The 26,120-nt window shown below is 58.6% G+C and overlaps 2 protein-coding genes across 3 annotated transcripts; both read left to right on the plus strand.

The window, feature by feature from the left end:
- Positions 1-350: 350 nt before the first annotated feature.
- On the plus strand, positions 351-3,602 carry GNAT1 (G protein subunit alpha transducin 1). The gene is made up of 8 exons (XM_052635715.1): positions 351-456; positions 1,640-1,682; positions 1,820-1,961; positions 2,051-2,208; positions 2,302-2,430; positions 2,693-2,822; positions 3,136-3,289; positions 3,412-3,602. The coding sequence occupies exons 1-8, from the start codon at positions 351-353 to the stop codon at positions 3,600-3,602; spliced, it is 1,053 nt and encodes a 350-aa protein (XP_052491675.1).
- A 7,464-nt stretch (positions 3,603-11,066) lies between these two features.
- SLC38A3 (solute carrier family 38 member 3) lies at positions 11,067-25,813 on the plus strand. Of its 2 annotated transcripts, none has more exons than XM_052652266.1 (16): positions 11,067-11,149; positions 18,822-18,978; positions 19,088-19,169; positions 19,321-19,436; positions 20,018-20,091; positions 20,174-20,266; positions 20,350-20,431; positions 21,488-21,570; positions 21,657-21,715; positions 21,891-22,058; positions 22,155-22,234; positions 22,496-22,596; positions 22,832-22,956; positions 23,052-23,196; positions 24,283-24,386; positions 24,476-25,813. In XM_052652266.1, exons 2-16 carry the CDS (start codon positions 18,878-18,880, stop codon positions 24,578-24,580), a joined length of 1,518 nt encoding a protein of 505 aa, XP_052508226.1. In that variant the 5' UTR covers positions 11,067-11,149; positions 18,822-18,877; the 3' UTR covers positions 24,581-25,813. The 2 variants fall into 2 exon arrangements, with proteins under 2 accessions (XP_052508226.1, XP_052508309.1); XM_052652349.1 differs by lacking the exon at positions 11,067-11,149 and adding an exon at positions 17,022-17,085.
- The last annotated feature ends 307 nt before the right edge of the window (positions 25,814-26,120 follow it).

The raw sequence follows: 26,120 nt of genomic DNA on the forward strand, positions 1-26,120 counted from the left end.
TGGACTACCTCCAGGGTCTCTCCCAGAGGGTTTGGGGAGCGGCAGAGAGGGGGGTGCAGAGTCAGCAGTTGAGGGATTGGGGCTATGCCAGCCTGATTAGGAGGGCTGGGGGCTGAGCTGGATTCACCTGTCCTTGTCTCTGATTGGCTCTTAGATACCAACAACCCCCAAATCCTACTAAGCAGCCCCACCAGGCCCTGCACAGATCTGCAGACAGCCATTGGATTCCCAGTTCAGGGGTCAGAAGGGTGTCCGGGGAGGCCAGAGGCTAGCCTGAGCCTGGCTCTGGGGAACCCCTCCATCCGGAAGAACCAACTCACGGCCCTCCTCCTTCACCTCCTGCCAGGACCATGGGGGCTGGGGCCAGCGCTGAGGAGAAGCACTCAAGGGAGCTGGAAAAGAAGCTGAAAGAAGATGCTGAGAAAGATGCTCGAACCGTGAAACTGCTGCTTCTGGGTAAGGGGGTGGGCTGAGGAGGGGCCACATCTGCCAGTCAGAGGCCTGGGGGCAGGCAGGTGGCCCTTCTGTGAAGCAGGTGTGATTTGGGAAACAGAATGAGCCTACAGCCTAGCAACAGAGTGGAGCCCAGGCCAAGCAAGACCAGGCCTGATGGGTGATACTTTTGGCTCCCTAAGGCTAGGTATCCCACAGAAACCCTCTCTGGAGGGCTCAAACCTCAGGCAACCTCCCCTCCCAAGATGTGTGTGCCAATCACACTTTTTTGAGAGACGTGTGTTCAAGGCCCACTTTTGCCCAGGCTATGTTCCCTCAAACTGCAGCCTTTAGCTTGACGGGCCTGCTGGGCAGGGCTCAGAAGCCAGGGGCCTCATTGGGAGCACCACAACAAGGCTGCTGCCTTGGGAAGGAGGTTACAGTCCTCCTGACAGTAGGTAGCTTCCAGGACCTCCCAGGTCCACACACAGTGGCCCTGTTTCCAGAGCTTCATTGCCGGCAGACCTGCAGGACAACTGAAAGGTGTAGAGGGCTACTAAGGCCCAGCGGAGAATAGATACTTGGTCCCATGGGTAGTGAGGGGAGATAGGACTGATCTAGTACTTCCTCCTGCCACCACCACCGAAGGAAGGAACTGCTTTGAGAAGGCACCTCAGGCTTCACCAAGGCTGTCCAGGGTTCAGCCAGACAGGTGAATGTGTGTAGAGACCAAACCAGAGTACCCCAGGAAAGACAGGCTAAGCCAGAAATCCCATTAACTGTGCCCGACACACACACGAGAGCAGGCTCAGAAGGACTGTCAGCTCTGTCTTCTCCCCCAGCAAAACGTGCTAATTCTCTCTGAGCCTCTTGGGGTCACTCCCTTCCACCCCAGGTGGAAAAGCAGGGGTTGACCTGGCTCAAATAATCCGATGCATGTAGTACCAGAACCGTCCACAAGGTGGAGCTCCAGGTTTCTTTATTTTTGGCCTCCGAAAAATAAGACAGCCTACAAGGTGTTGGAGGCTCCAGGACAGAGTTGAGGTTGTCCATTAGCCTCGTCAGCCCTCTTTGGTCACTCCTGACATTTAGGTTTTGCTGCCGGAGCATTAGGACGTTATTTTGGGAGTGTGGTAGGGAAACAGGTGGGATAGAGGGGACAGTGCGGTCTGCGGATCTCCGAGGCCGGGTTTCCATTCCAATCCAGGTGCCGGTGAATCCGGGAAGAGTACCATTGTCAAGCAGATGAAGTGAGTGCCCCTACCCTACCTGAGGCCCTGGGGGTGGGTGGTGCCCCTGCCCTACCGAGGCCCTGGGGGTGGGCGCGCTCTGGAGGTCTGATCCCCCACCTACCCAAGAGGTGCTGACCCGGCTCCTGTGGCTGTAGGATTATCCACCAGGACGGGTACTCACTGGAAGAGTGTCTCGAGTTCATTGCCATCATCTATGGCAACACGCTCCAGTCCATCCTGGCCATCGTGCGTGCCATGACCACGCTCAACATCCAGTATGGAGACTCTGCGCGCCAGGTGTGCCAAGAGACTAGCTGAACAGGGCTTCTGGGGATCCAAGGCTGGGCCCCAGCCCCTGGTTCCACCAACCACTCCCCTGCCCTCAGGATGATGCCCGGAAGCTGATGCACATGGCAGACACCATCGAGGAGGGTACGATGCCCAAGGAGATGTCAGATATCATCCAGCGGCTGTGGAAGGACTCCGGCATCCAGGCCTGTTTCGAGCGAGCCTCGGAGTACCAGCTCAACGACTCTGCTGGCTAGTGAGAGCACAGGCCAGGTGCAGGGGTGAGGGGCAGGCAGGGCCCTGGCACATCCCTCCACCCAACCCTACCCACACCCCGTATCTCCCACAGCTATCTCTCAGACCTGGAGCGCCTAGTAACCCCGGGCTACGTGCCCACGGAACAGGATGTGCTGCGCTCACGTGTCAAGACCACGGGTATCATTGAGACGCAGTTCTCCTTCAAGGACCTCAACTTTCGGTAGGACACTGAGCCCTGACTCCTGCTCTGGAGTGGGGAGGCCTTCCCCCAACTTCACTGCCCGAGGCCTGTTGGTCGCAGAGGTCCCAGCCCTTCTAGAGACCCTGCCACTTCTCCAACACCCCGCCGGCAGAGAAGTCCGGCCCCTCCAGATGCCAGGCCCATCTGGGTACTTCCCAGCCAGCATTAGGAAGCCAGGGGATGCCCGTGGGCGTCTCCGGGGGACTTGATGCCCGGGTTTCCGGTGCTCACGGCCCCGCAGGATGTTCGATGTGGGCGGGCAGCGCTCAGAGCGCAAGAAGTGGATCCACTGCTTCGAGGGGGTGACCTGCATCATCTTCATTGCGGCGCTGAGCGCCTACGACATGGTGCTGGTGGAGGATGACGAAGTGGTGAGCGTCCAGCCGGGCCTGGCCGACTGAGCGGGGAGGGGGAGAGGAGGAAGGGGAGCCGGCGCTGCAGGCGGGCGCGGGGAGCATCTGAGAGAGGGTGTTCGTCCCAGAGCCCTCTGCAGGAGACGAGGCAGCCTCCTCATCAGGAGATGAGGGAGGGTGGGTGAGTGGGAGGAGAAGGAGAGTCTTGGAGCTGTCTGAGTGGGGACCCGGAGCTCAGAGAGCAGGCTGGGGTCGGCCAGTCAGTCGCAGTCAGGTGGAGGGGGGTGGCGACCCCTGTCCCCCGGTGCCCGACAGCCTCTGCCCTCCTCAGAACCGCATGCACGAGAGCCTGCACCTGTTCAACAGTATCTGCAACCACCGCTACTTCGCCACTACGTCCATCGTGCTCTTCCTCAACAAGAAGGACGTCTTCTCGGAGAAGATCAAAAAGGCGCACCTTAGTATCTGCTTTCCGGACTACAACGGTGAGACCCTCGGCCTGCCACCGGGCGGCGCTCCAAAGCCACTCTCTCGGTCTGAGCTCCTCCCACCGCCGCGGGGAGGCTTCGTAGCAGGGACTGAGAGCCCCCCACCCCTCCCCTGCCAGGGCCCAACACGTATGAGGACGCCGGCAATTACATCAAGGTGCAATTCCTCGAGCTCAACATGCGACGCGACGTGAAAGAGATCTATTCCCACATGACATGCGCCACCGACACGCAGAACGTCAAGTTTGTCTTCGACGCTGTTACCGACATCATCATCAAGGAGAACCTCAAAGACTGCGGGCTCTTCTGAGGTGGCTCCCCCGCGGGCCGGGATGCTCCTCTGTCTTGCCTCTTGATCTCAGTGCCCGCCGGGGGCCCCATCCCCAGCTCCTCATCCCATCTGCAGGCCCCTCCCCAGCTTTCCAGATCCACTCCACTCCCTGGCGTCTGGTCCCCGGACTTTCTGACCCTTCCGCTTCCGGGTCCCACTCTGGCTCCTCAGGCTCCACCCCTATGGCCATAGGCCCCGCCCCTGGCTCACAAGCCCCACCCACTAACTCTTTTGACTCCGCCCCAGTCACTCAGCTAGGGCATTGCTTCCACGCCCATCTCCATCTGTTGGTGCTTAGGGATGCTGACTCTGTTCCTTCTTCTCTTCACAGGTGCCTGAGCTCATGCGTCCCCTAAGACCCTGCAGCCCTTGACACCTTGTAGCCCCAATGCACATGACCCTATCAGTCCCCAGGACTCCTGGGCCCCAGCCTGTGGCCCCACCAGCCACACACTCAAAGCCCTAAATCCTGCTAGCCTTGAGGCCGTATAACCCTCCCTCGTGGCTCCCAGGATTCCCAGGCCTCCGAGAGTCCAATGCCCCCAGCCACCCCAGCACTGCCCTTCACGGCCTGGCTGCACTGGCCTCCCAGACCTACCACAGCCAGCCCCAGCTAGAAGCAAGCAGGACTTGGGGCAGCTACAGCTCACGGTGACTCAGCAGTACCCCCACTGACCAATCTCCTGCCTCTCTTCTGCCCCAGGAGGCCCATGACTCACCTGGTGAGTCTGGGTTCAGCAAACAGCCCTCCCTCCCAGAGCTTTATGAAGGGCAGGGGGCAGGCATGGAACCCTCCTCTGAGCAAGCCTGCTGCTTACCATCAGCCCATTCTAGCCTTACCACCTCCATGTGTCAGGGTCTGATGCCCATCTGCCCAGTGGCCAGTGACTGCCCCACCCAGCAGATTCAGGAGTCCAAAGTCCAAGCCAGCTCTGGCCTGTGCAGCTTGTACGGAGACGACTTAGTGAGTCAGGGCAAGCCTGGGGGCTCCTGGTACCAGGAAGAGACTCAAGCTGGAAACTTCCCGGACCCTAACCCCTCCCCTCAGAGGCTCTGCCCACGCTGTCCTTGGACACCAGAGTCATGTCCCACTCCTCTCCACCCCACAGCACTCCAGGTCAGCCACTCTGTCGAGGGAGGGTACTGTTGACACCAGTTGTGGCCAATGGTCAAACTGTCCTGAGGGGTGGCTGGGAGCAGAGTCCGGGTTCCATCGATCACCCCCAGGCAGAGGATTTGAGACCGGAAGGAGGCCCAGATTGTGCCCAGAGGGGTCTGCCTCAGGTAGGGTCAAAAGCAAATCCATGTGACCCCCTTGTCCCTGCCAGCAGCTTCTCTCACCCTTCCCATTCAGGGCCCTGGTAGGAAAAAAATAAAGCCATGCCTGAACCATCAGGGACAAAAGCCCATGTCCCCTTACCCCTGCTCCCCACTTCCTCATCAGTACCTAGTCCTTGCTGAAGCCCATGGGCCATAGCCCGTGCTGTAGTCAAGGGCAAGGAACATCCCTCTAACAAGGCCAGGGCATAATTTGCACTCCCTTCAGCTAGATACACAAACTTAGCAATAAACCTTTGCCTCAGGCCCTGGTTGTCCTTTCTTGGGGGGGAAGGGGAGAGTTAATGATCATGAACCATGCACGTTTATTCAATGCCCCGTGCTGGACTGGATGTGAGTGGGGAGATGGTTCTTTCCAGAAAGAAGCAGCTGACCCGGCATGCCAGGGGGCACTCTTGGGGGCATGGGATCAATTTGGGTGTCCTGAGAGGGACTGAGGGGATAAAGGGGCCATGGGAAATGTTCACAAGGACAATCTTGGATCAAGAAGGGGTTGTGAGCTGGAAGCTCATTCTGGCATGGACAGTAGGGTGTAAATGGCCCAGGAATGTGGGCTTTTGGGTCACAGGAGTTGCGTGGAGCAGGAGCAGGGAAGGGAAGATGGAAGAATAAGCAGCAGGAAGGCTGGACAGGTGCCACCCACCAGCCCAAGGGCCTGTGCTTCCTCCAGAAGACGATGGGTCCAGGAAGCCCTTGAAGCTAGGATATAATCACAGGGCTGAGATTAGGGTGAGGCAAATGAGGCACTCACCTCAGATGTAAAACTTAAGGTGGTGCTAAAAAAAATCTCAGTAATCAAGATAAATATTAATGCAGTACTTTCAAAAATCAAAAATCAAAATTACCTGCAAAAATCCATAATGAATAGAATATCAAAATTTTTCATCAAGACAAGATCCAAGAGAGCCTGGTGGAACCATATTGGACCCTGAAGCAAAAGGAAAAATGTCCACTCCTATCATATATGCTTTCATGTAATTTTAAAGGTTAATTTTTTTTAACAGAACATTAAAGTAGTTGAAGAAATGTCAAATAAGTCAAAAGTAAGCATATTAAAATTTGCAACATTACTTTAAGCTTGTTGCTTCAGTCGTGTCTGACTCTTTGCAACCCTATGGGCTGTAGCCCACCAGGCTCCTCTGTCCATGGGATTCTCCTGGCAAGAATGCTGGAGTGGGTTGCCATGTCCTCCTCCAGGGGATCTTCCCGACCCAGAGATCGAACCTGCGTCTCTTATGTCACAATCCAGGGATCGAACCTGCATCTATGGTTCCACATCAGCAGGTGGGTTCTTTACCACTAGGACCACCTGGGAAGTCCTACTTTAAGCTTAAGTGTTTTATTTATACCTAAAACAGTATTTATAGTGTTATATAGAGGAGACCCGGGTTCGATCCCTGGGTTGCCATGATCCCCTGGAGAAGGACATGGCAACCCCCCAGTATTCTTGCTTGCAGAATCCCATGGACAGAGACACCTGGCAGGCTACAGTCCGTGGGATCGCAGAGAGCTGGACACGACTGAGCGACTATCGCTTTCACACGTTCACGTTCTTGGCTTTAATGGGAGTGAAATCATCAATGCTATTTTCCAAATCTGTTTCTGGAAAACATAATCATAAAAATTTTCATAAAAGCATGTATATAGGGACACACATTTTTCCTGGAGGCTAGGCATGGGGGGATGAGAGGAGTGGGGCTGGGAGGCTCCATGAGGAAGAGATCTATGTCATCACGCCAGAGGACCAACATCTGCAAGGAGGGGGACTCAGTGACAAGGGTCTGAATTTGTACGGTGATCAAGTGCATGTGATGCCCCCACCAAGCTGGGGTTGCAAAGGAGTGTTGAGAGGACTGAGTTTTCTGGACCTGTGGCCACCTTGGGGAGAGATCCAGGAGTCAGACAGATCCCTGGGACTGGGCAGAAGGCAGCATGCCGGCAGCGTCCTCAATGTCCAGGTGGAAGTGGCACAGTGAGCCTGCGTGGGGCTAGAAGGGGAGAGTGAGCATGCGCGGGCCTGAGTGTGGGGTGGAGGTGGGGGGACACTGGATAGGTTAGGGAGCCCAGGACACATGTGGGCAGCCGTTCTGGTGCTGCTCAGAGGCCTGAGGGGGAGGATGGGGCTCGGGCCAGTGTTTCAGGATTCCACTGGGTGGTTTGGGGCCTGGCTGAGCTGGGCTGCTCATCCCTGCTAAGGACCCTCTGCCCAATCAATTTACTGGAGTGAGGTGGGGCAGGGGAGGGTGATGGTGGGATTTCATGGGGAGGAGCAAGGCGGAAGACAGAAAGCTTTGAAAGGCTGGAGGAGGCAGACTTGAGACAGAGGAAGCTGTCGGGAGAGCTGGGCTCATGAGGAAGTCTGCCTAGCCACCTTGTCTCAGAAGGAAGGTGATGAGCTACCCAGGCTTCCTTGGCAAGAGACAGAGAAGAGGCCAAATACCATGGAGGCGCTGGACCCCACACTCCAGGTCCTGACCCTAGGGCTGGGATTCTGAGCTGCTATTCTTGGATCCCACGGACTGGGGATTCTGCCTGGCCTCCAGCTGCCCTGTTCATGGCCATCAAGTGGAGAGAGAGGGCCAAGTCTCCTGGATGGAAGCCTCCTCAGCCTCACTTACCACACCAGTGTAAATTATACCCTAGCGAGCAGGATCAATGGATGCCCAGTGCCTGATTCACAGTCCAGGGCAGAGGATCAGAGAGCTGGTCCAGAGTCAACATGTGGCCGCACCCTCGTCTTATAGGAAGGGGGCGTTTATTATGGGCACCTCCAGTCACCGCCATCCCTGCTGACCTCAACGCCAAGGTACCCCTGGGGGGCTTCACGGCCTTTGACTCTGACTCTGGCAGAGCGAACCTGGCCCAGCCATGGAACAGAGATTAAACAGGCCTGGTGAACGGTTAATGCTGCTGACGTCAGGGCCTGGTCGGGTGGCCACTGGGGGCTTGGGCCCTCCCCACAGGCATGGGGGGCCCACGTGATCTGGGCTCATTAAGCCGCTTCAGTGGCCAAAGAAGCTAGGGGCCAGGTCTCGGGGGAGAGAGGCGGGCCCTCCAGGGCTGTGGGGACAGGCTCTAGCCAGAAGGTCACGAGCTCTGTGGATGCAGGCCAGGGGAGAACCAGACAGGAGGGTTTGCCTATGGGTCCGCTCTAGACTTCCACAGCCCTAAACCCCTGTTTGGGCCCAAAGGGGAGCCTCTCAGACATCAAGCTGGGCAGAGTGTAGTCAGGAGCTGTAAGTGTGGGTCCTCAACCCTGGGGTGTGGAGGTGAAAACCACCCTCTCCTCTAAGGCCTTGAAAGCCCCCAACATGACTCCAGGCCAAGGGTCTTGCCCTGCACACAGCCCTCCGCCTATCAGTGCTAATCTCATACTCATTCACGTTCCCTGTGGCTAAGCTCTTCCTTCTCTCCACCATGCCCTCTCTTCCCTACCCTGGCAGGTGTCTTTCTTCCCCTTGGCAGAGCCAAGCCCACAGATTGCTTCTCCATCAGGCTTTTCCTGATCTGCACACTCTAACCTGGCAGGAGCTTTCCTGCCTCAAGGACCCACACAGAGTGCTTGGAGACACTGGGGCTGCGGCTGTGTGGCGGGGTGGCAAGAGCTGCTGCAGTCGGTGGAGGAAGAAAGAGCTGGCTCTTCCTGGGGACTCAGAGGTGATCCTTCATTTGGCTACTGAGGGACAAGTGAGAGTTTGCCAAGGACGTGGGACAGGATGGGGGACCAGGACTGCAGAGGTACAGGGAAGTGAAGGCTGGCATGTTCTTGGAACAGCAGGAAAGAGTGTGGCCAGCTGGGCAGTGGAGGAAGTGAAGAGGCCAGCTGGGAAGAGGAGGAGGTTGGGAGGGTGTCAGGGAGGCTGTCTGGGTGTGAGGCAGGTGCCTGCAGTGTGTCGGAGGAATCAGTGAATACAGATGCTAGGCTCTGAAGAGGACTGAGTTGAAGATGAAGATGGGGTCTCATGGTAAAACAGTCTTGGGATGCTGTGTAGCCAACGTGCCATGGGACGTGCTGGCAAGCTGAGAGGAGGCTGCCTAGCTGGAGGCTGAGAAGACGTGACTAAAGAGGGAAGAGCAGAGCAAAGGGCTGCCAGGACCCTGGAAGAAGGGCCTGAGTGATCCTGGGACCCTCCATTCTGCCTCATGTGTTTGGCAGTTTCTTGGGGCTGTGTGTCAGTTTCTGGAGATGGGGGCTTGGAGGTAGGAGGCTGGGCCACAGGTTGAGATAAAGCTCCCCACCATCTTCCACTCCAGGTGGCTGCCCCCAGCACTGCAGCTGCGTGAACAGACATTCCCTCCAGCCTCTGGGAGAAGGTGCCTGGTACCTCTCGGAGCCCCGTAAAGACGGCCAGCTGTCCGGCTACCTCAGGCTGGGCTGGGAGATTCGGCAGGTGGCACGAAAGGCCTCTGAGCTGTGTTTGCCCTGGCTGGGGCCCAGGCCTAGCATCAACAAACAGGCAGCTCCTCCCCCAGCCGGGCCACAACTGGCCTGGCCCAGGGACCCCACACCACGCAGCCCTGGGGCCTCTCACAGCAGCCCAGCCCAGCCGGCCCCTGCTCCCTCCAGACTGGATTGAGGACCCCAACACCCACATGCCGGTGACCTTGAAGCCAGACCTGGCTCCTCAGGAACTGTCAATAGGAGCACCCAGTCCTTGGCAGATGGCTTCTGTGAGCACCCAGGATGTGTGGAGGTGGGGGGCGGGGGGCGCAGAACTGAGACCCTAGTCAGCACCTCTCCTATTTGACCCTGTACCACAGGCAATCCTAAAGCCCCTCAGAGGGTAAGTTTTAGGGTCTCTCAGGATCAAAGTAAGCTGTGATCTGGGGATTACATCAGCCCTAGATTAAGAGGGACAGCCAGTCCCTTCCTGTTTTTCAGCCCTCAGCAGGGAGGCAGTTTAGATGGTTTGAGGTTTTCAAGGATTGCCACCATCCCAATGTCTTTCTCTTTAGTCCACCCAGTCCCCTGGCCTTCCCAGCCAAAGCTGAGTCCCCTGTCCTTGATTCACAGCTTCCTTCAGGCCAGGGGAAAAGACAGCTATTTCCTTGTGACACAGAGGGAAACTGAGGCACGCTAGGGCTTGGCTGTGGTGGTGCTGTGAGTCAGTAGGAAGAGAGTCCTGGAGTCCTGACTCCCAACCCAGGGCAGGGAAGGGGTGAGGCCTGTCTTCTGAGGGCATTCTCCCCAATACCAGGGAGGAGGACGGACTTGAGACAGAGACATCCAGCTTGGCTAGGAACAGCAAAAGCCGTGGATTAATCGGATCAGAGCCAGTGGCTGAGAATCGAGGGACAGCTGTTCCGCAAACAGTACCCCCTCCAGGTCACTCCCCAGCTTACTGCTGGTTACACCTGGCGGGGGTGGGCCTTAACACCCACCATGCACCTCTGAGCACTAAGGCCTTGGGTAAGAAGCAGGCAAGGATGGGATTAGGAGCCCTCAGCCAGGAACACCAGGACCACCCTGAAACCCTTTCCCCTAAGGCACAAAGTCCCAGACCCCACTTCCCATGGGCAGACACAGCTGTCTCCTACTCTTTAGAAATAAGGAAGTGGGGGTGGGGGCATGGCCAGGGAGATACAGGCAAGGATCAACAGGAGCCAAGCCTTGCTCCACCCCCGTCCTCACTCTACCCTCAGTCTCTCGATTATCTGCAGTGAGAACTGATGCAGAGTCCCTGTCCTCACCCTATCTCGCCTTTGCTTGGGAAGGGTGAGGCCAGCAGAAAAGATATCTTGTGCCTAAGTGATGTCCGAAAGTCCCCCGTTCGAAGCACCTTTCGCTGAGGTTAAGCATGGCTCTATTGCCATTCCTCTTGGCTGAAAAGCCCCTTCTGGCTAGAGGGAAGTGAGGGCAGAGCACTTCAGGGGTTAAGGGGGCACTCGGAGACCTCAGAGAGAATCTGTCCTGGACGAAAGCATTCTCCCAACAAGACTCCCCTGAGCCCCTTCCGGAGCAGCTGCTGTCCTACCTAAGGGCTTCCCCTTTGCTCCAGGCCTGCCGAGGGCCCCCGCCTCTCCCCCGACCGGCCCCTCCTCCCGCGGGCCGCCCAGGATTGGAGGGCCGGGGGCGGGCCGGGGGCGGGGCTGGGCGCCCTTCATCCCGCGCCGCCGAGCTCCGCCGTGGGCAGAGCGGACAGCACCGACTCGAGCGGAGCGCCGCGCGTCCCCTCCCGCGAGTCCAGGTACCGCTGGGGGCGCCGACCCCCTCCTAGGGGCACCGGGCGGGCGGAGCCCTACTGTCCACTTTCGCGTCCGGATCTGGACTCCGGGCAGGTCCCCTCACCGGCCCTGGCTCCGGGCAGGCGCCCCAGCCTCCGGGAAACCAAAGCCCGGAGAGCTGCAGGCTCTGGGGACCCGCCAGCTCCCAGCTTGAGCTGGTGTCCCGGGAGGGGCACCTCGTCGTCCCGGGGCCTCTCGCAGGGCCGGCGGGGTCGGCGGTACCCGGAGCCCGGGTCACGGACGGCTGGGGTGGCGCGCCGTGGGCTTGCCGAGGCACGGCCCACGGGGACGGGCTCGAGAGGGTCCCATAGGGGGGCCTAAGAGGGCCCGGGAGCAGGCCCTGGAGCGCTGCCCCGTCGGGCGCCCTGACAAGCAAATCGACCCGGCTTGCCAGCCAGGCGTCAGGGTATATTTATCCTGCTGCCTTAGGCAGGGGCTTGAGGGCAGATCCGGCCAGACTTCCTGAGGGGCTACGGGACACACGTTGGTCCCAGAGCCCGTGCCATTTGCAGCCACGCCATCGGGCACGGCACTGGGCGAGTGTGACTCCCCGGACTGTAGGCGGGGCTTGGTCTGCGCTCCTCCCCGCCACGCGCACTGGGACCGAGGTGTGAGAGCTGGCAGCGGCGGCGCAGGGGCGGAGGGGAAGGACTGGGACTAGGTTCGCAGGAGCCCGCCCCCGCCCGACTGGCCCCTTCGATTGGCCACAGCAAGTGCGTGCGTTTGTTTACACCCGGTGGAGAGGCCAGGGGAGGGGCTTATGGGAAGTCACCCTCTCCACCCGCCTCCCCACCCCCACCGCAGTCACCTGAGCCTTGAGTCCAGGTATATGCACTGGGACAGGTCTGAGGGGGAGTACGTGAAAGGTCTTCGCACCGTGGGGGACACCTCGACCCAGGCCCATCCTTCCTTCAGCCTGCCAGTCCTGTCCTTCCTTCCACGACTGCCTTGGGCCTCTGTGCTGGCCCTGAAAGAAGCCCTTCGTCTTTAATGCACAGTCTGGCATGAGGGCTCACTTCCTTCTGGGAAGGAAGCAAATCCCTCAGAGGTTCTCAGTCTGGAGGATAGAAAGCTGGTGGGATCCAAGGACAGGTCCATTTTGAGAGGGGGAGGTTCTGCACAATCATGGAAGGCTTCCTGTAGGAAGAGCCAAAGGTGGGAAAAATCAGGGGTAGATGAGGCCAGACCTGGCACATCTCCAAGAGGCCTGGAATTCTTGTAATCAGGAACAAGAATCTCTGGCTCCTTGAGGTTGAGGTGTATGTCTTGGAACTTTATTCTGCCTGGGCTCATAGAGCCTTGTCCTCACTGGCTTCTCAATCCACCTTTGGTTCAGTACTGGTTCTGTGGGACCATGTCACAAACACCCCCCATGAGGCTCCAAGTGGTAAGATCTTGAGAGTTGGTTGCTCCTGTCCCAGTGCCTGCTCCCTAGCAAGTAGACTTGGTTGTTGTTTAGTTGCTAAGTCATGTCTGACTCTTTTGCAACCCCATGGACTGGAGCCTGCTTGGCTCCTCCGTCCATGGGATTTCCCAGGCAAGAATACTGGAGTGGGTTGTCATACCCTTCTCCAGCGGATCTTCCTGACCCTGGGATTTAACCCACATCTCCTGTGTTGGCAGGCAGATTCTTTACCACTGAGCCACCAGGGAAACCCAAATAGCCTTGGAGCCCTGGAGAGATGGAGAAACTGAAGTGCAATAGGACAGACCAGGTGGTTTATGGTGCTTGGGTGGGGGAGGGAAAGTTTTTTGAGCTGAACTGAGCGCACCCTGAAAATCTGGGCTGGGTAGGGGGCAGGCACTCTGTTTGGGGCGGGAACCGTTTTAGGGGAATGGTTGGCTGCGAGAGAGGTACAGTTGTGGCATCTGTGCACACAGAAAGCTGAGGTGGATTTGCAGCCTGTACCCTACTAAGGGAGGGGCACTGCAGGGGGATGTTCTCAGGCAGACATGGCTGGGGAACCAGACACCACCTGGAGCAGGTAAGATGGACTGGAGGCTTGCCAAAGACTTTGAACCCATTTCGTTCATTTCATATTTACTGAGTGCCTACTGTGTGCCCCCTGCGCACTGTCAGGTGGGTGGAGGGCTGAACTTTGACTCTGGATAAGAAGACTGATGCAGGGTGGGGGCTCTTTAGAGGACCAGGCGAGGTTACTGGGGGCCAAAGGGAAGGACCAGCTGCAGGGCAGGAGGGGCTTTCCGGCCTGCGGCCTGGGGTGGCTTGGATTTGAATTTCCGCTCTGTGGGCCACGTCCTGTACACAGCCTCTCAGCCGGCACGTCTACACACGTGCATGGCCGCTGAGGATGGGGTCATTCCAACTGACAGTTCTCTCTTGTAGCTTTCCTATTGTGCGGGTACACAAGCCGTGGGTACTGGACTCGGGGGCTCTGAGTTTTCTAGCTCGTCCTGGCCTGTGGCCCCATCCTCTGAATGTCTCCACCTGGCTAATGAGGGCATAATGTGCCCTCATAAGAATCCAGAGATGCTGTGGCGTCCCACTGGACCTGCTGCCCCTCATCTGGGCCTCTGGCACCGTCCACTTCTTGCTCCTTCTGGGGCACTCTGTCTGGTAATTCTGGGTCTCTGTCTGTTTCTACCTCTAGCTATCTCTAACCAATTGGCCACCTCTGTCAATCCGTCTCTCACTTGTCTGGTTGTCGATCTGTCTTTCTGTCTGAATGTCTACACATCTATCTCTCTGTGTATTTTTTTCTTTTTATATCCCTCTGTGTGTATGTGTGTGTGTTAGTCGCTCAGTCGTGTCTGACTCTTTTGTGACCCCATGGACAGTAGCCCTCCAGGCTCTTCGGTCTATGGAATTCGCCAGGTAAGAATACTGGGTGGGTAGCCATTCCCTTCTCCAGGGGATCTTCCTGACCCAGGGGTCGAACTCAGGTCTCCTGCATTGCAGGCAGATTCTCTGCCATCTGAGCCACCAGGGACGCCCTTGTGTCCCTCTGGGTCCATCTGTGTTTCTTATCTCTCCGGGCCTCTGTCTATCTCTTGGTCTGGATCTGTTTGCATGAGCACAGATATCATGTGTGTGTGTTTTCTCCGTCTCTCTTCCCTTCCTCCAACTGTCCCTGCTTCTTCCTGACATTGGATGGTGCCTCTCCTCCAGGCTGATCTTGTCTTTCGCCGCCCACCCCCACCCATCGGGGTCTCCAATGAGTCCTGAGCTGCCCCAGGCCCCGGCTGCAGCTTTCTTTGGGGCCAGAAATCCGGCTGTCCAAATATTTGGCCGCCTCCAGGGGATTCCGGGTCAGCAGGGAGGAGGATGGGCTGGCTGGCTCGGGGTCTCCCCTGCCTCTGGGGGAGCCACAGGCACGTGATGTCCTGTCCTTTGCCTCAGCTGAGTCTCGGGCTGCACGTCCTTCTCAGCAGGCTGGCAGTGGGGGGAAGGGGGCTGCTGCTGGCCGTGGCCGAGTCTTGAGCCAAGAGATTCTGACCACAGCTTCCACCGGGTTGGGGGGCAACGTGAGCAAGGAGGGTTCAGGGTTAGACAAGAGAGGAGGCCTAGGTGTCTGGGGATAGGCCCAAGGCTAAGCATCTGTTAGGTGTTTAGAAAGTGTACCCGGTCACAGGAAAGTCCACCTTCCGGCCCCAGCGGGGGCCCTCAGATCTTCCTAGATGGTTCCGGATACCCAGAACACGGAAGCACGGGGCCAGGGAGCTAGGGGGTGAGGGTTAGTGTGGCCAGCACATGGCTGTTCTGCACCACTCGCCTTCCCCTGGATGTGGCCCCTCCTGTCTGCCACCCCCTCAGTTCCAGCCGGGGGTTGTCCACACACTGGTCACTTACTCAGTGTTGTTGACAACGAGGGAGTAGTGGATGGACGGCTGGATCCGCTGAGGTCAAAACCTGGAGTTGTGGGTCTCGAGGAGGGGCAAAGTACTTTTTTTTTTAAAGCATCCTCTCCTGTTCTAAACATCCTCCCACATGCCCTGACCCTAGACCCCTGACCTCAGCAGTCGGCTTCGCACCAATCGCCGTGGCTGTGCCTTGAGAGCATACAGACCACACGTGTCCAGCAAACTCAGTTTCCCTGTTGACTAATGTCTGGTCCGAGGAGGTTGTTTTCCTTCTGAAGCCTGGAGAAACAGGTAGACGCTAGGCTGGGAGGGGCATCTTCTCTCAGCCAATGAGAGAAGTTGTAAGGACCCATGAGCTAGAACTGGGGGCAGCCGTCAGCCCTGAGCCCCCAGGGATGAGCACAGTGGAGCCTTAAGCCAGGCCTGCTGCCTCTGCCCTGAGATCTGAGCTGAGGTGGGGGCTGTGCAGGCGCAAGGAACCGGGGGGCAATGGCAGACAGCTCCGTGGGTTCAGCGCCTCCACCAGCGCATGCGGCCACAAGACCGAGGGAAGAAGGACAGTGTGGATTCTCCCTGTAGCTAAGCCGCAGACCCACTCGTGTCCCTGAGCATGAGGGAGGAAAACCGGGCTCAAAGCCCTGGTTGACTCCCAGGACCTGGATGAAGGCAGAGAGACATGCTTCCCATAGCAGCTGACGCAAGCAGTGGCCCCACGGTGGCCTGGATTCCTGGATCTTGAAATCTTTAATTAGCCAAACTCAACGCCTGCCGAGGAGGTGTGCCTGACGAATTCTCACCCTGTGATGTCTGCGTGGGCGGACGTTACCTGCTGTGTGATCCCGGTGGCTTCTGGCCCCCGGCTCCCCCCTCCACCTCGGCCCTTATCTCCCAACAGAGCAAACAGGCCCCAGGGCAGTGGCCTGGACCATTGATTTACTGCTTGAACTCATGCTACACCCATGACGGCTGCCATTCTGATGATCCGCTCAAGGCTGCCGTGATCTCCCCACCCAAGAGCCTGGCCCCTCTCTGGGGGCCTGTGGTCTGCTGTAGGGGCAAAGTCCTCTGGGAGGCGCCTCACTCTGTCCCCATCTTTGGTGAAGCCTCAGAGAACCCCCGGAGGATAGGAGACACTGCGGTCCTGAGTGGAGAATGGTTTGTCCACGATCCCACCATGAGGCAGGGCCAGGTCAGGCCACAGGCCCAGAGTGTCTGCCCTGGGCTTTCCCTGTAGTGGGTCAGAATCTCCTGGCTGCTTTCCTCAGGCAGGGCTAACCCCTGAGTCTACCCAGATGTCTGATGCAAAGAGGCCTGGGGACACGGCAGGCCTGAGAGATGGGAACAGTCAAAAATGGGCTGCAGCCTCAGGGAATAGTTGGGGGTCCACATGTCAGGCCAGTGCTAATCTTTACCCTGCCTCCACCTCCAGCCCTTAATCCTGCCTTAACTGAAATCCAGGCTCCTTGACCTCAATGTCAAGGCCCTGTCAGGCTTGTCTGTGGCCACAGAACCTTCATACTATCCTCAAAGCCTGCCTCGGGGCCTTTGCCCATATGTGCTGTGCACATTGCTTGAGCTGCTCTTTCCTGTTTCCACACCTTGGGGGCTCCTGCTGGAATTTCAGAACTGGCTCCCTCACCTCCTCCTCCAGGAAGCCTTCCTTGATACCTCTCTCTCTCTCTCTCTCTCTTCCGTTTTTGAGTCCCAGCACTATGTGGCTCCGTTACAGCAGAAGCCATCGGGTAGGGGAGGGGGGTGGGGAGTTTGTCCCTTCCAGACTGGAAGCCACTTGAGGAAGGGTATTCTGTGTCCTCTCTGGGATCTCAGGCCAGCCTGTGACTCAGCACTGACTGATCATGAGTACTAGGCAGGACCTGAAAGTCTAGGCCTCAGGTCCTGCCGAGGGGATGGGGAACCTGAATCAAGGGCCTAGGCACCTTGACCATACCGTGCCAGGGGCTGTGGTCTCCCTGGAGGCAGTGCTTGACTGCTAGGGAAGAATATTAAGGCAGAGAAGAGTGCTTTGTCCAATCTGCCGACTCAGCACACCCTGAGGGCCTGTCCCAGCCTGCCCAAGGTAGGAGGCCTGGCAAGAGTAACCCCAGCTGAGAGCCGGGGGGCACTCTGGAGTGACTCTGGAGATCAGGTGTGGGTGTCCTTGGAGGGGTGCTCTCAGTCAGGCTCAGGGCAGGGGCATGAAGAAGACAGGCCAACCTGGGGTACTCTGGTCAAGGGGAAGAGGGCATGAGAAGAGATGCTCCAATTGTCATGGTCTTATGTGGTCAGGCTGGAAGAGAGAAAGATATAGCTGCCAGCATCAGAGGAAGGAGAGGCAGGGTAAGTGGTCTAAGGGTGCCAGGTATGGGGTCTTCAGGAGCGAGGTACGTAGGATCGGAACTCTGCCTTGGGGCTGCATGGGGCAATCACAAAGAGGTCCTTTGGTCAATTCCATGTGGTTGCTGCCCCAAGGACACCAGGGCCTGCGGCCTGAGGCTTGAGTCCTGAGCTTAGCCTCCCCTCCCCACCCTAGCCCTGAATGCTGGGTCTGAGACCCCTGGTGCTCTAGCTTTAAGAGCACACTTGACACCATCAGGGTCTGGGGGATTTGGGGTGGGATGCCGGGTTCCCAAGCAGAGGACTAGTCAAGACTAGGCTCTGGCTGACCTGCCTGGCAGTGCTGCAGCCTCCTTGGTCTCTGCCCTGGCCTTCTGTCTGGCCTTCAGAGATGCTTAGGGGCACTATGCCCAGGTACCTTCTAGACATGGGGTAGGTGGCTCCCAGCCCCAGTGATGGGAGAGGAGCCAGCAAGTTGTCTGGGCAACGGGCAGAGTTGGCAGGGGGAGGAGGGGATCCCTTTGAGGTCCAGCAGAGCACAGGGAAGGGAAGACTGATCCAGTGGTCCAGGCCCATCAACAGTTGGCCAAGGCCCTGAGTTCCTGACCTGGGGCTCCAGGAGATGGGGAGTCTGCTCAAAGGGTGGGCACCTAAGGGTGGGGGCTTCCCCAGCAGGGGAGGAGAGGCTTGGAAGAGAGCATGGCCCTGAGGCCAGGGCTGTGTGGAGGGTGAGGTCTGTGTGGCCCAGAAAGCTGGGCTCTGGGGGCTTCCATTTCCTGGAAGGCCACGAGGGCACTTTGCAGCCGAGCGGGCAGGGCCCAGGTGTCCAGCCACCCAGCACCGCCTCAGGCCTCCTGACTCCGGGGGGGTAGTCTCTGCGCCTGCCGTTCCCAGCGCCAGCTCTCAGCCCACAGAGGGCCTTTTGTTCCGGCTGCCAGCAAAGCCCGCCGGGCAGCTGGGAACAGGGCCCACAGCCCTCGCCCTGTCCCGAGGCCTCCAGCCGTCGGGCAGTGCCATTCTAGGTTGGCTAGGAGGCCCCTGGCACATAGGGCACAGGAAACCGTCTCCCAGTATTAATGTCATGGAGGGGGAGTCAGTCCAGGGCCCACCCCCAGAGAGGGGTCTGGAGGCCTGGGACTCGGCACCCTTGGGTTGTGGCAAGTCAGGTCATGCAGCTGACCCTTACTTCACAGGTGGTAAAAGCCAGGCCCCCAAAAGACGTGCCTGGGCAGCTTCGTCTATGTGGCGGTGGAGGGAGGGGGAAGCGCTAGGTACTGGCCGAGGTGTCCTCTCAGGGTGGCCTGGAGGGCTCAGGGGTGCGAGCTCTGCCCCTCAGTGGCAGCTTCCAGGGATGCAGCAGGCAGACGCGAACGAGTCTGTCCTCTGTGAACTGGGAGGTGTGATAGACAGCAGCCTTCCCGTGGGAGTCTGGGCCATGAGGCCAAGGAGCGGGGATAACCAGGACTGTCTCCTCTGTAGACGTCTGTCCGCGTCAGAGTGAGAACCAGTGTTCCTGTGGCGGTGGTCCCGGAGCCATGGAAGCACCTCTGCAGACAGAGATGGTGGAGTTGGTGCCCAACGGCAAGCACTTGGAGGGGCTCCTCCCAGTCGCCACCCCCACAGCTGGCGGCCAGAGGTGAGCGCCAGACCCCATCGTGGCATATGGCAGGGCAGAGTGCGGGGATGGGGGTGGGTTGCGGGCAAGAGGCTAGAGCTGAGCTGCGTGCCCTGGCCTGTGCCTGCAGGGTCGAGGGGCCTGGACGGAGCTGTGTTGAGGGTGAAGGCTTCCTACCAAAAAGCCCCAGCAAGGAGCCACACTTCACCGACGTGAGCAGGGGCTGCAGTCGGGGGCTCAGGGGTGTGGGAGCAGTGATGAGGCGCGCCGGGAGGCTGAGGGACAGTGCGGGAGGGATCGTTGGCTTGCCCTCTGCACCTCGCTGACTCACCCCACCCTCCCGTCTCACTCTGGTGCCCGCAGTTCGAGGGAAAGACGTCATTCGGGATGTCGGTGTTCAACCTCAGCAATGCCATCATGGGCAGCGGCATCCTGGGGCTCGCCTATGCCATGGCCAACACGGGCATCATCCTTTTCCTGTGAGTGTCCTCAGCAAACCTTCTAAAGACAGGAGCCCCAAACAGGCCACCAACCCTGACCTCCCAGGACCTGCCAGTTTCCTATCCCAAGACCCAGGCTGCAGTGGGTGGGCACTTACACTCGCCCCAAACCATAGCTGGAAAAAAAAAAAAAATCGCCAGCCAGACAAATATACCTCATTTCCTGGTAAACCTGCTGAGATGATGACATAGGGGCAGCCAAACAGGCTTGAGTCTGTCCTACCACAGTTAACACGTGATGGATAAATCCAGTGGCCAGGCCGTATGTGGGTACACGTGTCCTTACCTGGGAGCTCTGCCCTACAGCCTAAATGGAAAACGTGTTTGTTCCGAGATCTCAGTAGGAGGTGGTGCTCAGAGGGTCTTTTCTGAGTCCTGACCACCCTGGGTCAACCTGGGTGGTGTTCGCCACCCCTGGGGACTGTCAAGTTTGCATCCACATATGCTGGGGGTCCGGACACCTGGGTTGCGGACCCCACATACCCAGCCCCTCCCCAGAGCTCATCGTCCCCTGCTTGCCAGGGGAGCCCCAGTAGCCTCTTTTCATCCACCTTCCCCAGGTTCCTGTTGACAGCCGTCGCCTTGCTCTCCAGCTACTCCATTCATCTGCTACTCAAGTCCTCAGGGATCGTGGGTGAGCCCCAAATTTGGCCTGTAGCAGGGAGGAGTGGGCTGGGGAGAGCTCTTCTGACTGTCCTGGTTCCCTGCCCCCACAGGCATCCGTGCCTATGAGCAGCTGGGCTACCGTGCCTTTGGGACCCCAGGAAAGCTGGCGGCCGCCCTGGCCATCACACTGCAGAACATCGGAGGTGAAGCTGATGGACGGGCTGGCAGTGGGTGGTGGGCAGGCTGAAGGCTGGCAGGTTTGGCTGACCTGCCCTTCTCCCCGCAGCCATGTCCAGCTACCTGTACATCATCAAGTCTGAGCTGCCCCTTGTCATACAGACCTTCCTGAACCTGGAGGATCAGACCTCGTGAGCCCCAGGGTGGGGCGGGGCTGGGTGAGGGTGGGAGGCTCTGGGCTACCCCTCCCTGCCCACCACTAGCAGAGCTCAGGCTGGACTAGTGGAAGAGACAAGCCAGGGTGGAGTAGGGGGCAGAGAGCTGCTAGAAAAGCTAACATTCACCTCGGGGAACTTTCCCAGGAGAGCCGTGTGGGGCTGGGAGGTGGGGTGAGGCTGAGCAAGCTGGCCCCGGATAGCCCTGGACCCAGCCATGAGCACGGAGGACCTGAGAACCTTGGGCTTAGCTCTAAGCTCCTGCTATTCCTGACCATGGCTTGGGTGTTAGCTTCCCCCCACCTCACCCCAACCAAGAAATTAAGCCCACAGTGTCCCAGTTGCCTATCATCAGTTTAGCCAGTATTGATGGCATAGCCAGCCATGTTTTGTGGGTAAGAACAGAAAAGAAAGCCAGGCCCTGTCCTTGGAAACACAGCCCCAGCAGGCAGAGGGGCCTTGTGGCTGTGAGCAGCTCCGGGTGGAAACAAACAGCCAGGATTCGGTGCCCAGGCCCTGGGGGCCTCTCCTGCGGAGTTGGCCTTTGGGCTTGCCCTGGAAGGAGGGTCTCTTTCCTCATCCCTGTGCCCACTGTCTATTGAGGGTGTGGGCCGGATGATGTAGGATGAAGGTCCTGGGGGCACCCCAAGGAGCTCAGGTGGTTGGCAAGTCCCTGAGACCCCCATGGAAAATGCCTCACCACCTCCCCAGACCCAGGTTTTTTCATCCCACCCCCTTAGGGCTACTTCCTGGGCAGGCTGGACCCAGATCTGTGCATCCTGGGAAAAACAGCCACAGTGACTAATCGTGATGGTTACCAAGCGGGAGCTGCGTGTGCCAGTCCTCACCCTGCCCTGGAGAAGGCTGGGAGTGGGCCCATTTTGCAGATGGGGAGAGGGAGACCCGGAGGTGGGGACGAGTCTTCTTCAGAGGTCGCTGCATGGCCTCACTCAGTGGTACCACGGGTGACCCCGCCTGAGGGCGAGGCAGCTCCGCCACTGTAACCTCGGCTCCCCACTTGTGCCCCTGCAGGGACTGGTACACGAATGGGAACTACCTGGTGATCCTGGTCTCTGTCGTCGTCATTCTGCCCCTAGCCCTGATGCGGCAGCTCGGTGAGTGTGGCGGGGCCAGGGCCTGGGGCCTGGGGCCAGCATGGCAGGGCCCCTCCGACTCACATGCCCCCTCCCCCACCTCGCAGGCTACCTGGGCTACTCCAGCGGCTTCTCCCTCAGCTGCATGATGTTCTTCCTAATTGCAGTGAGTCACCCTCCACCCGGGTTCAGGGAGGGGGCGGGTCTTTCTGGGCAGCCTGGGTCAGGAGGGCAGCTCCACGCGTCCTGATCTGCACGTGACTTCACAGTGACTTCCCAGGACCCCTGCCTGGCCCTGATGCCCTCATCCTCTCCCCAACCCCCCTCCACCACCCACCTAGGTCATCTACAAAAAGTTTCACGTGCCCTGCCCACTGTCCCCCAGTGTGGCCAACGTGACAGGCAACGTCAGCCTCGTGGAGATCAACAAAGACGAGGCAGGGCTGCAGTCCAGGACGGAGGTCGGGGCGGCGTTCTGCACCCCGAGTTACTTCACGCTCAACACTCAGGTTGCAGCAGGCCAGGGGAGGGGCACCGGGCCTGGGGAGAGTGTGGGACCGGTGAGGGGGGCATCCTGTCCTGACACAGAATCTGTGTTTCCTCAGACGGCATACACCATCCCCATCATGGCCTTTGCCTTTGTCTGCCACCCTGAGGTGCTGCCCATCTACACGGAGCTCAAGGAGTAGGTATCCATGTATGGGAGACGGGGAGGTGCTTCTTCTCCCTGGAGTGGATGGAGGTGGTCCTAAGCGGGGAGGAATGTCAGGAGCCAAGTCATTTTATCCAAGGTCTCTGTGGCTGTCAGAGGGGCGACTGGGGGCAAGAAGGAGGCTCCCTGAGCTACCAGATGGTGAGGGTGTGTTGTAGAGAGAGCCCCCAGGACACCCGGGGTTTCCCAGTGTTGCTCAGCTTGGCACCAATCCCCTCCCCTGCTGCCCTGTAGCCCCTCCAAGAGGAAGATGCAGCGGATCTCCAACCTCTCCATCGCCGTCATGTACGTCATGTACTTCCTGGCTGCCCTCTTCGGCTACCTCACCTTCTACGGTATGGCTGGACCGTGGGGGGCAGAGGCAGAGGCCAGGCTAGGGGGCAAGGGGCTGGCCAGCGGCCACGGCACCCTGCGTATTATAGGCGCTCATTAGGTCTGTGATGCCTGTCTGTGCCCTGCTGCTGTGGAGGTGAGTTGGTTGCCACTCCCCGCAGTGTCAGGGTCAACCCAGGCTCAGAGCCCAGCCCCCTCCCCGGACCTCCTGCTGACCACCCTCCCTGCCTGTCGCAGACGGAGTAGAGTCGGAGCTGCTGCACACCTACAGCAAGGTGGACCCGTTTGATGTGCTAATCCTGTGCGTGCGCGTGGCTGTGCTGACAGCAGTCACACTCACGGTGCCCATCGTTCTGTTTCCGGTGAGCCAACGTGCACGTGGCCAGTCCCACGGCGGGTGGTGGGGGTGGACCGAGGCGGTTGACAGATTGATGACTTTCCCCGCCCTGCTTCCCAGGTACGCCGTGCCCTCCAGCAGATGCTGTTTCCCGACCACGAGTTCAGCTGGCTGCGGCACGTGCTCATTGCCGTTGGCCTGCTCACGTGTATCAACCTGCTGGTCATCTTTGCCCCCAATATACTGGGCATCTTCGGGGTCATCGGTAAGGGGTCTGGCCCTCCTGTGAATGGAGGCAGGGTGCTGCCCCAGGAAACTTCCTCTCTGTAAACCCTGGCAGATTCCTGAGCTCATACCCTACATTTAAGAGATGGCTGCCTGCCATGTGCACAGCTTGGCCTCCCATCTGAGATTTGTTCTTAAGGGTCTCTTAATCCATTTTGAGGGCTCAGAACCACCGGGTCAGTTACTCTTGTTGGTGGTGTTGAGGGATGGGGTGGAGCCCAGGGGTCGAGGGGCCTCCACAAAAGATCTCATCAGGCCTTTTCCCCACCCCACATATGAGGAAGTGTACAATGATTAAAGGAGAGCCATATAGCTATTAAGCGGAGAGCCTTGATTCAGCCCCAGGATCATGGAACTATAGATTTGGGCTTCTGTCCAACTGTCCCAGTTGGAGCTCTGAGCGGGAAGATCAAACAATTCTGACATCTTTGGGGTGACTCAACTCAGGAGACTGACTCTTCCACTCTGCAAGGACCAACACACTCACCTGGGGACTGAGTAGCATTTATATCATAGACAAGACTCTTGGTTCTATATGTCTGAAATCCAACTCAAAATGAATTAAGCATAAAGTAATGCATGGGCTCAGCTGATTGAAATGCCTTCAGGAGTAGCTGTATCCAGCAGCCCAATATCCTCAAAGCTTTGTCTCTATCTCTTGGCCTGTCTTTTTGCTATCTTTCACTGACAGAGTCTTCAGATACCAAAAGCCCTAGCCTTCTATACTGGTGGATGGAGAAAAAGGGGAGGGGCTGACGGACTTTCCAGAATCAGGCAGAGTTCTCAAGTGGAGTTTCAAGATGAGACTCCCTCATCAAGGAATGTTTGATCTCATTAAAGCGTCCCAACCTGAACTTTAGCCAGTAGGTGGAAGTGAACCAACAGTCATGATCTTCGGTCACTCAGTTGTGTCCGACTCTTTGCGAACCCATGGACTGCAGCACGCCAGGCTTTCCCGTCCTTCACTGTCTCCCAGAGTTTGCTCAAGGTCGTGTCCACTAAGTCAGTGATGCCATCCAACTCTCTCATCCTCTGTGAGGAGCCAACGGTGGCCATGTCTTTGCAGGTGCCACATCTGCCCCGTGCCTCATCTTCATCTTCCCGGCCATTTTCTACTTTCGCATCATACCCACTGAGAAGGAACCTGCAAGGTCTACCCCCAAAATCCTGGTGCGAAGGGCCTGGAGGTTGGTGGGCTGGTGTGAGGCTGAGGGGGTCTGCCCTGACCTCAGGCCTGACCCTGACTTCTGACCCCACAGGCCCTTTGTTTTGCTGCACTTGGCATCTTGCTGATGATCATGAGCCTGAGCTTCATCATCATGGACTGGGTCTCGGGCACCAGTCGGCATGGAGGAAGCCACTAGGATGACCCCTGCATCTCCTTCTGTCTCCTCGTCCTCGTCCTCCTGCCCAGACTCCTCAGTCCGTGCTCCCATCTAGTGGCCAGTTGGTGGGGGGGGAGGACAAAGGCGTGCTGAGCACTGGCATCTGGCCCTGCCCAGTTTGTTAGCGCCAGGACCAAGGCCCTCGGGCAACTACCCCACTGAGCTCCGGGGCTGCAGGGGCTTCCTGAGCTGGGAGCAGGGTGGGGCTGGACCCCTGCTCCCTTCCTGTTGCCTCAGATCCCACCCAAGCCCCTTATCCTCTCTGCACAGGGCCATAGACTGAAGCCCAGCGGCTGCCCCCTCAGGTCCCACAGCCTGTAGAGGGCGCGCAGCGCTGAATCAGCCTGCAGTCACCCCCCACCTTGCTGCTGGGCCATGGTCTGCACCCTGGGGCCTCATCTCCCTCAGCCCGCTTGCCTTTCCTCCTTCTGTCCCTGAGGCCCCTTTCAGGCACTGGGGCTCAGGCCCTTGGATAATCTAGTCCTCTTTGCCCATCCCCCCCACCAGGAGCAGACACCCCCCTGGCCCCCGCAACCCCCGCGCCGGCCTCACCCTATCCCTGAGGCCAGAACTTGGTTTTCAATTGAGGTGGGCGTGGGCACCCCCAAGGGACCTCTTCTCTGGCCCTTTGCCAGTCCTGGGGAGGCTGGGACTCCCCCCCACCCCAAGCCCAGGCCACAGGTCACATTCCACTGCTGGGAGAAGAAAGAGGCTGGGGCCCAGAGTGTCTCTGCCCCTGGGAGCCAAAGACCCTACGGGCCAGTCTGGGGCAGCGGTGGAGAAGCTGGCAGCCCCTTTTATAAATATTATACATAAGACCAGCTGTGCTTTATGTTCTTCATCTCCAGGGTGCCTGGGTTCCTGGAAGGTGGGGTGGGAGCCAGGACACGGATGCTGATGGAAGCCCACCCTGCCTGTTTCCCTGGGATGAGTGAGGGACAGGGTGAGTCCCCTGCCTCCCAAACCAAGCAGCGGCATGCTGAGACCCAGTGCTGGGCCTGGGCCAGGCTTAGCACAGACCTGCTTTCTCACGGGGTGAGGTGGGGAGGAATTAATGAGGCCCCAGGAAATGGGACAGAGAGAGGCCTCCGGAAGGAGGCAACGTGAGGCGCATCCTCAGCAGCTTCAGGGAGGGTCTGAGCTGGGGGCAGCTGAGCCCTGCAGAAGCCCCTCAGAAGGGCCGCCTACCCTCCCTGGCTGCCATGTCAACCCTCTGTCAATGGCTTGCGTCTGGGGACAAAAGTCCTGGGATCCTGAGCCCTGTCTGGATCTTTTATTACTAGTAAATCCTGCTGTAAATAAAGGTGGGTTAGCAAGTGCCTGTATGTGGGGCCTGAATACTGAGAGGGGGAGTCCAAGGCAGGGCAAGAGTTCCAGGGATGCAGAGTGGCCCCAGGTGCCCCAGCCTGGAACAGGGGGCCGGCTGGGAAGCTGCCCACTGCCCGGGGCAGGCCTGAATCAGCTGGGACCCAGCAGGTTGGAGCTGCCCAGGCCTTGGCATCAAACCCTCATTAGGAAA

Source organism: Budorcas taxicolor, chromosome 1 (assembly GCF_023091745.1).
Source record: "Budorcas taxicolor isolate Tak-1 chromosome 1, Takin1.1, whole genome shotgun sequence".
NCBI classification, from domain to species: Eukaryota; Metazoa; Chordata; class Mammalia; order Artiodactyla; family Bovidae; genus Budorcas; species Budorcas taxicolor.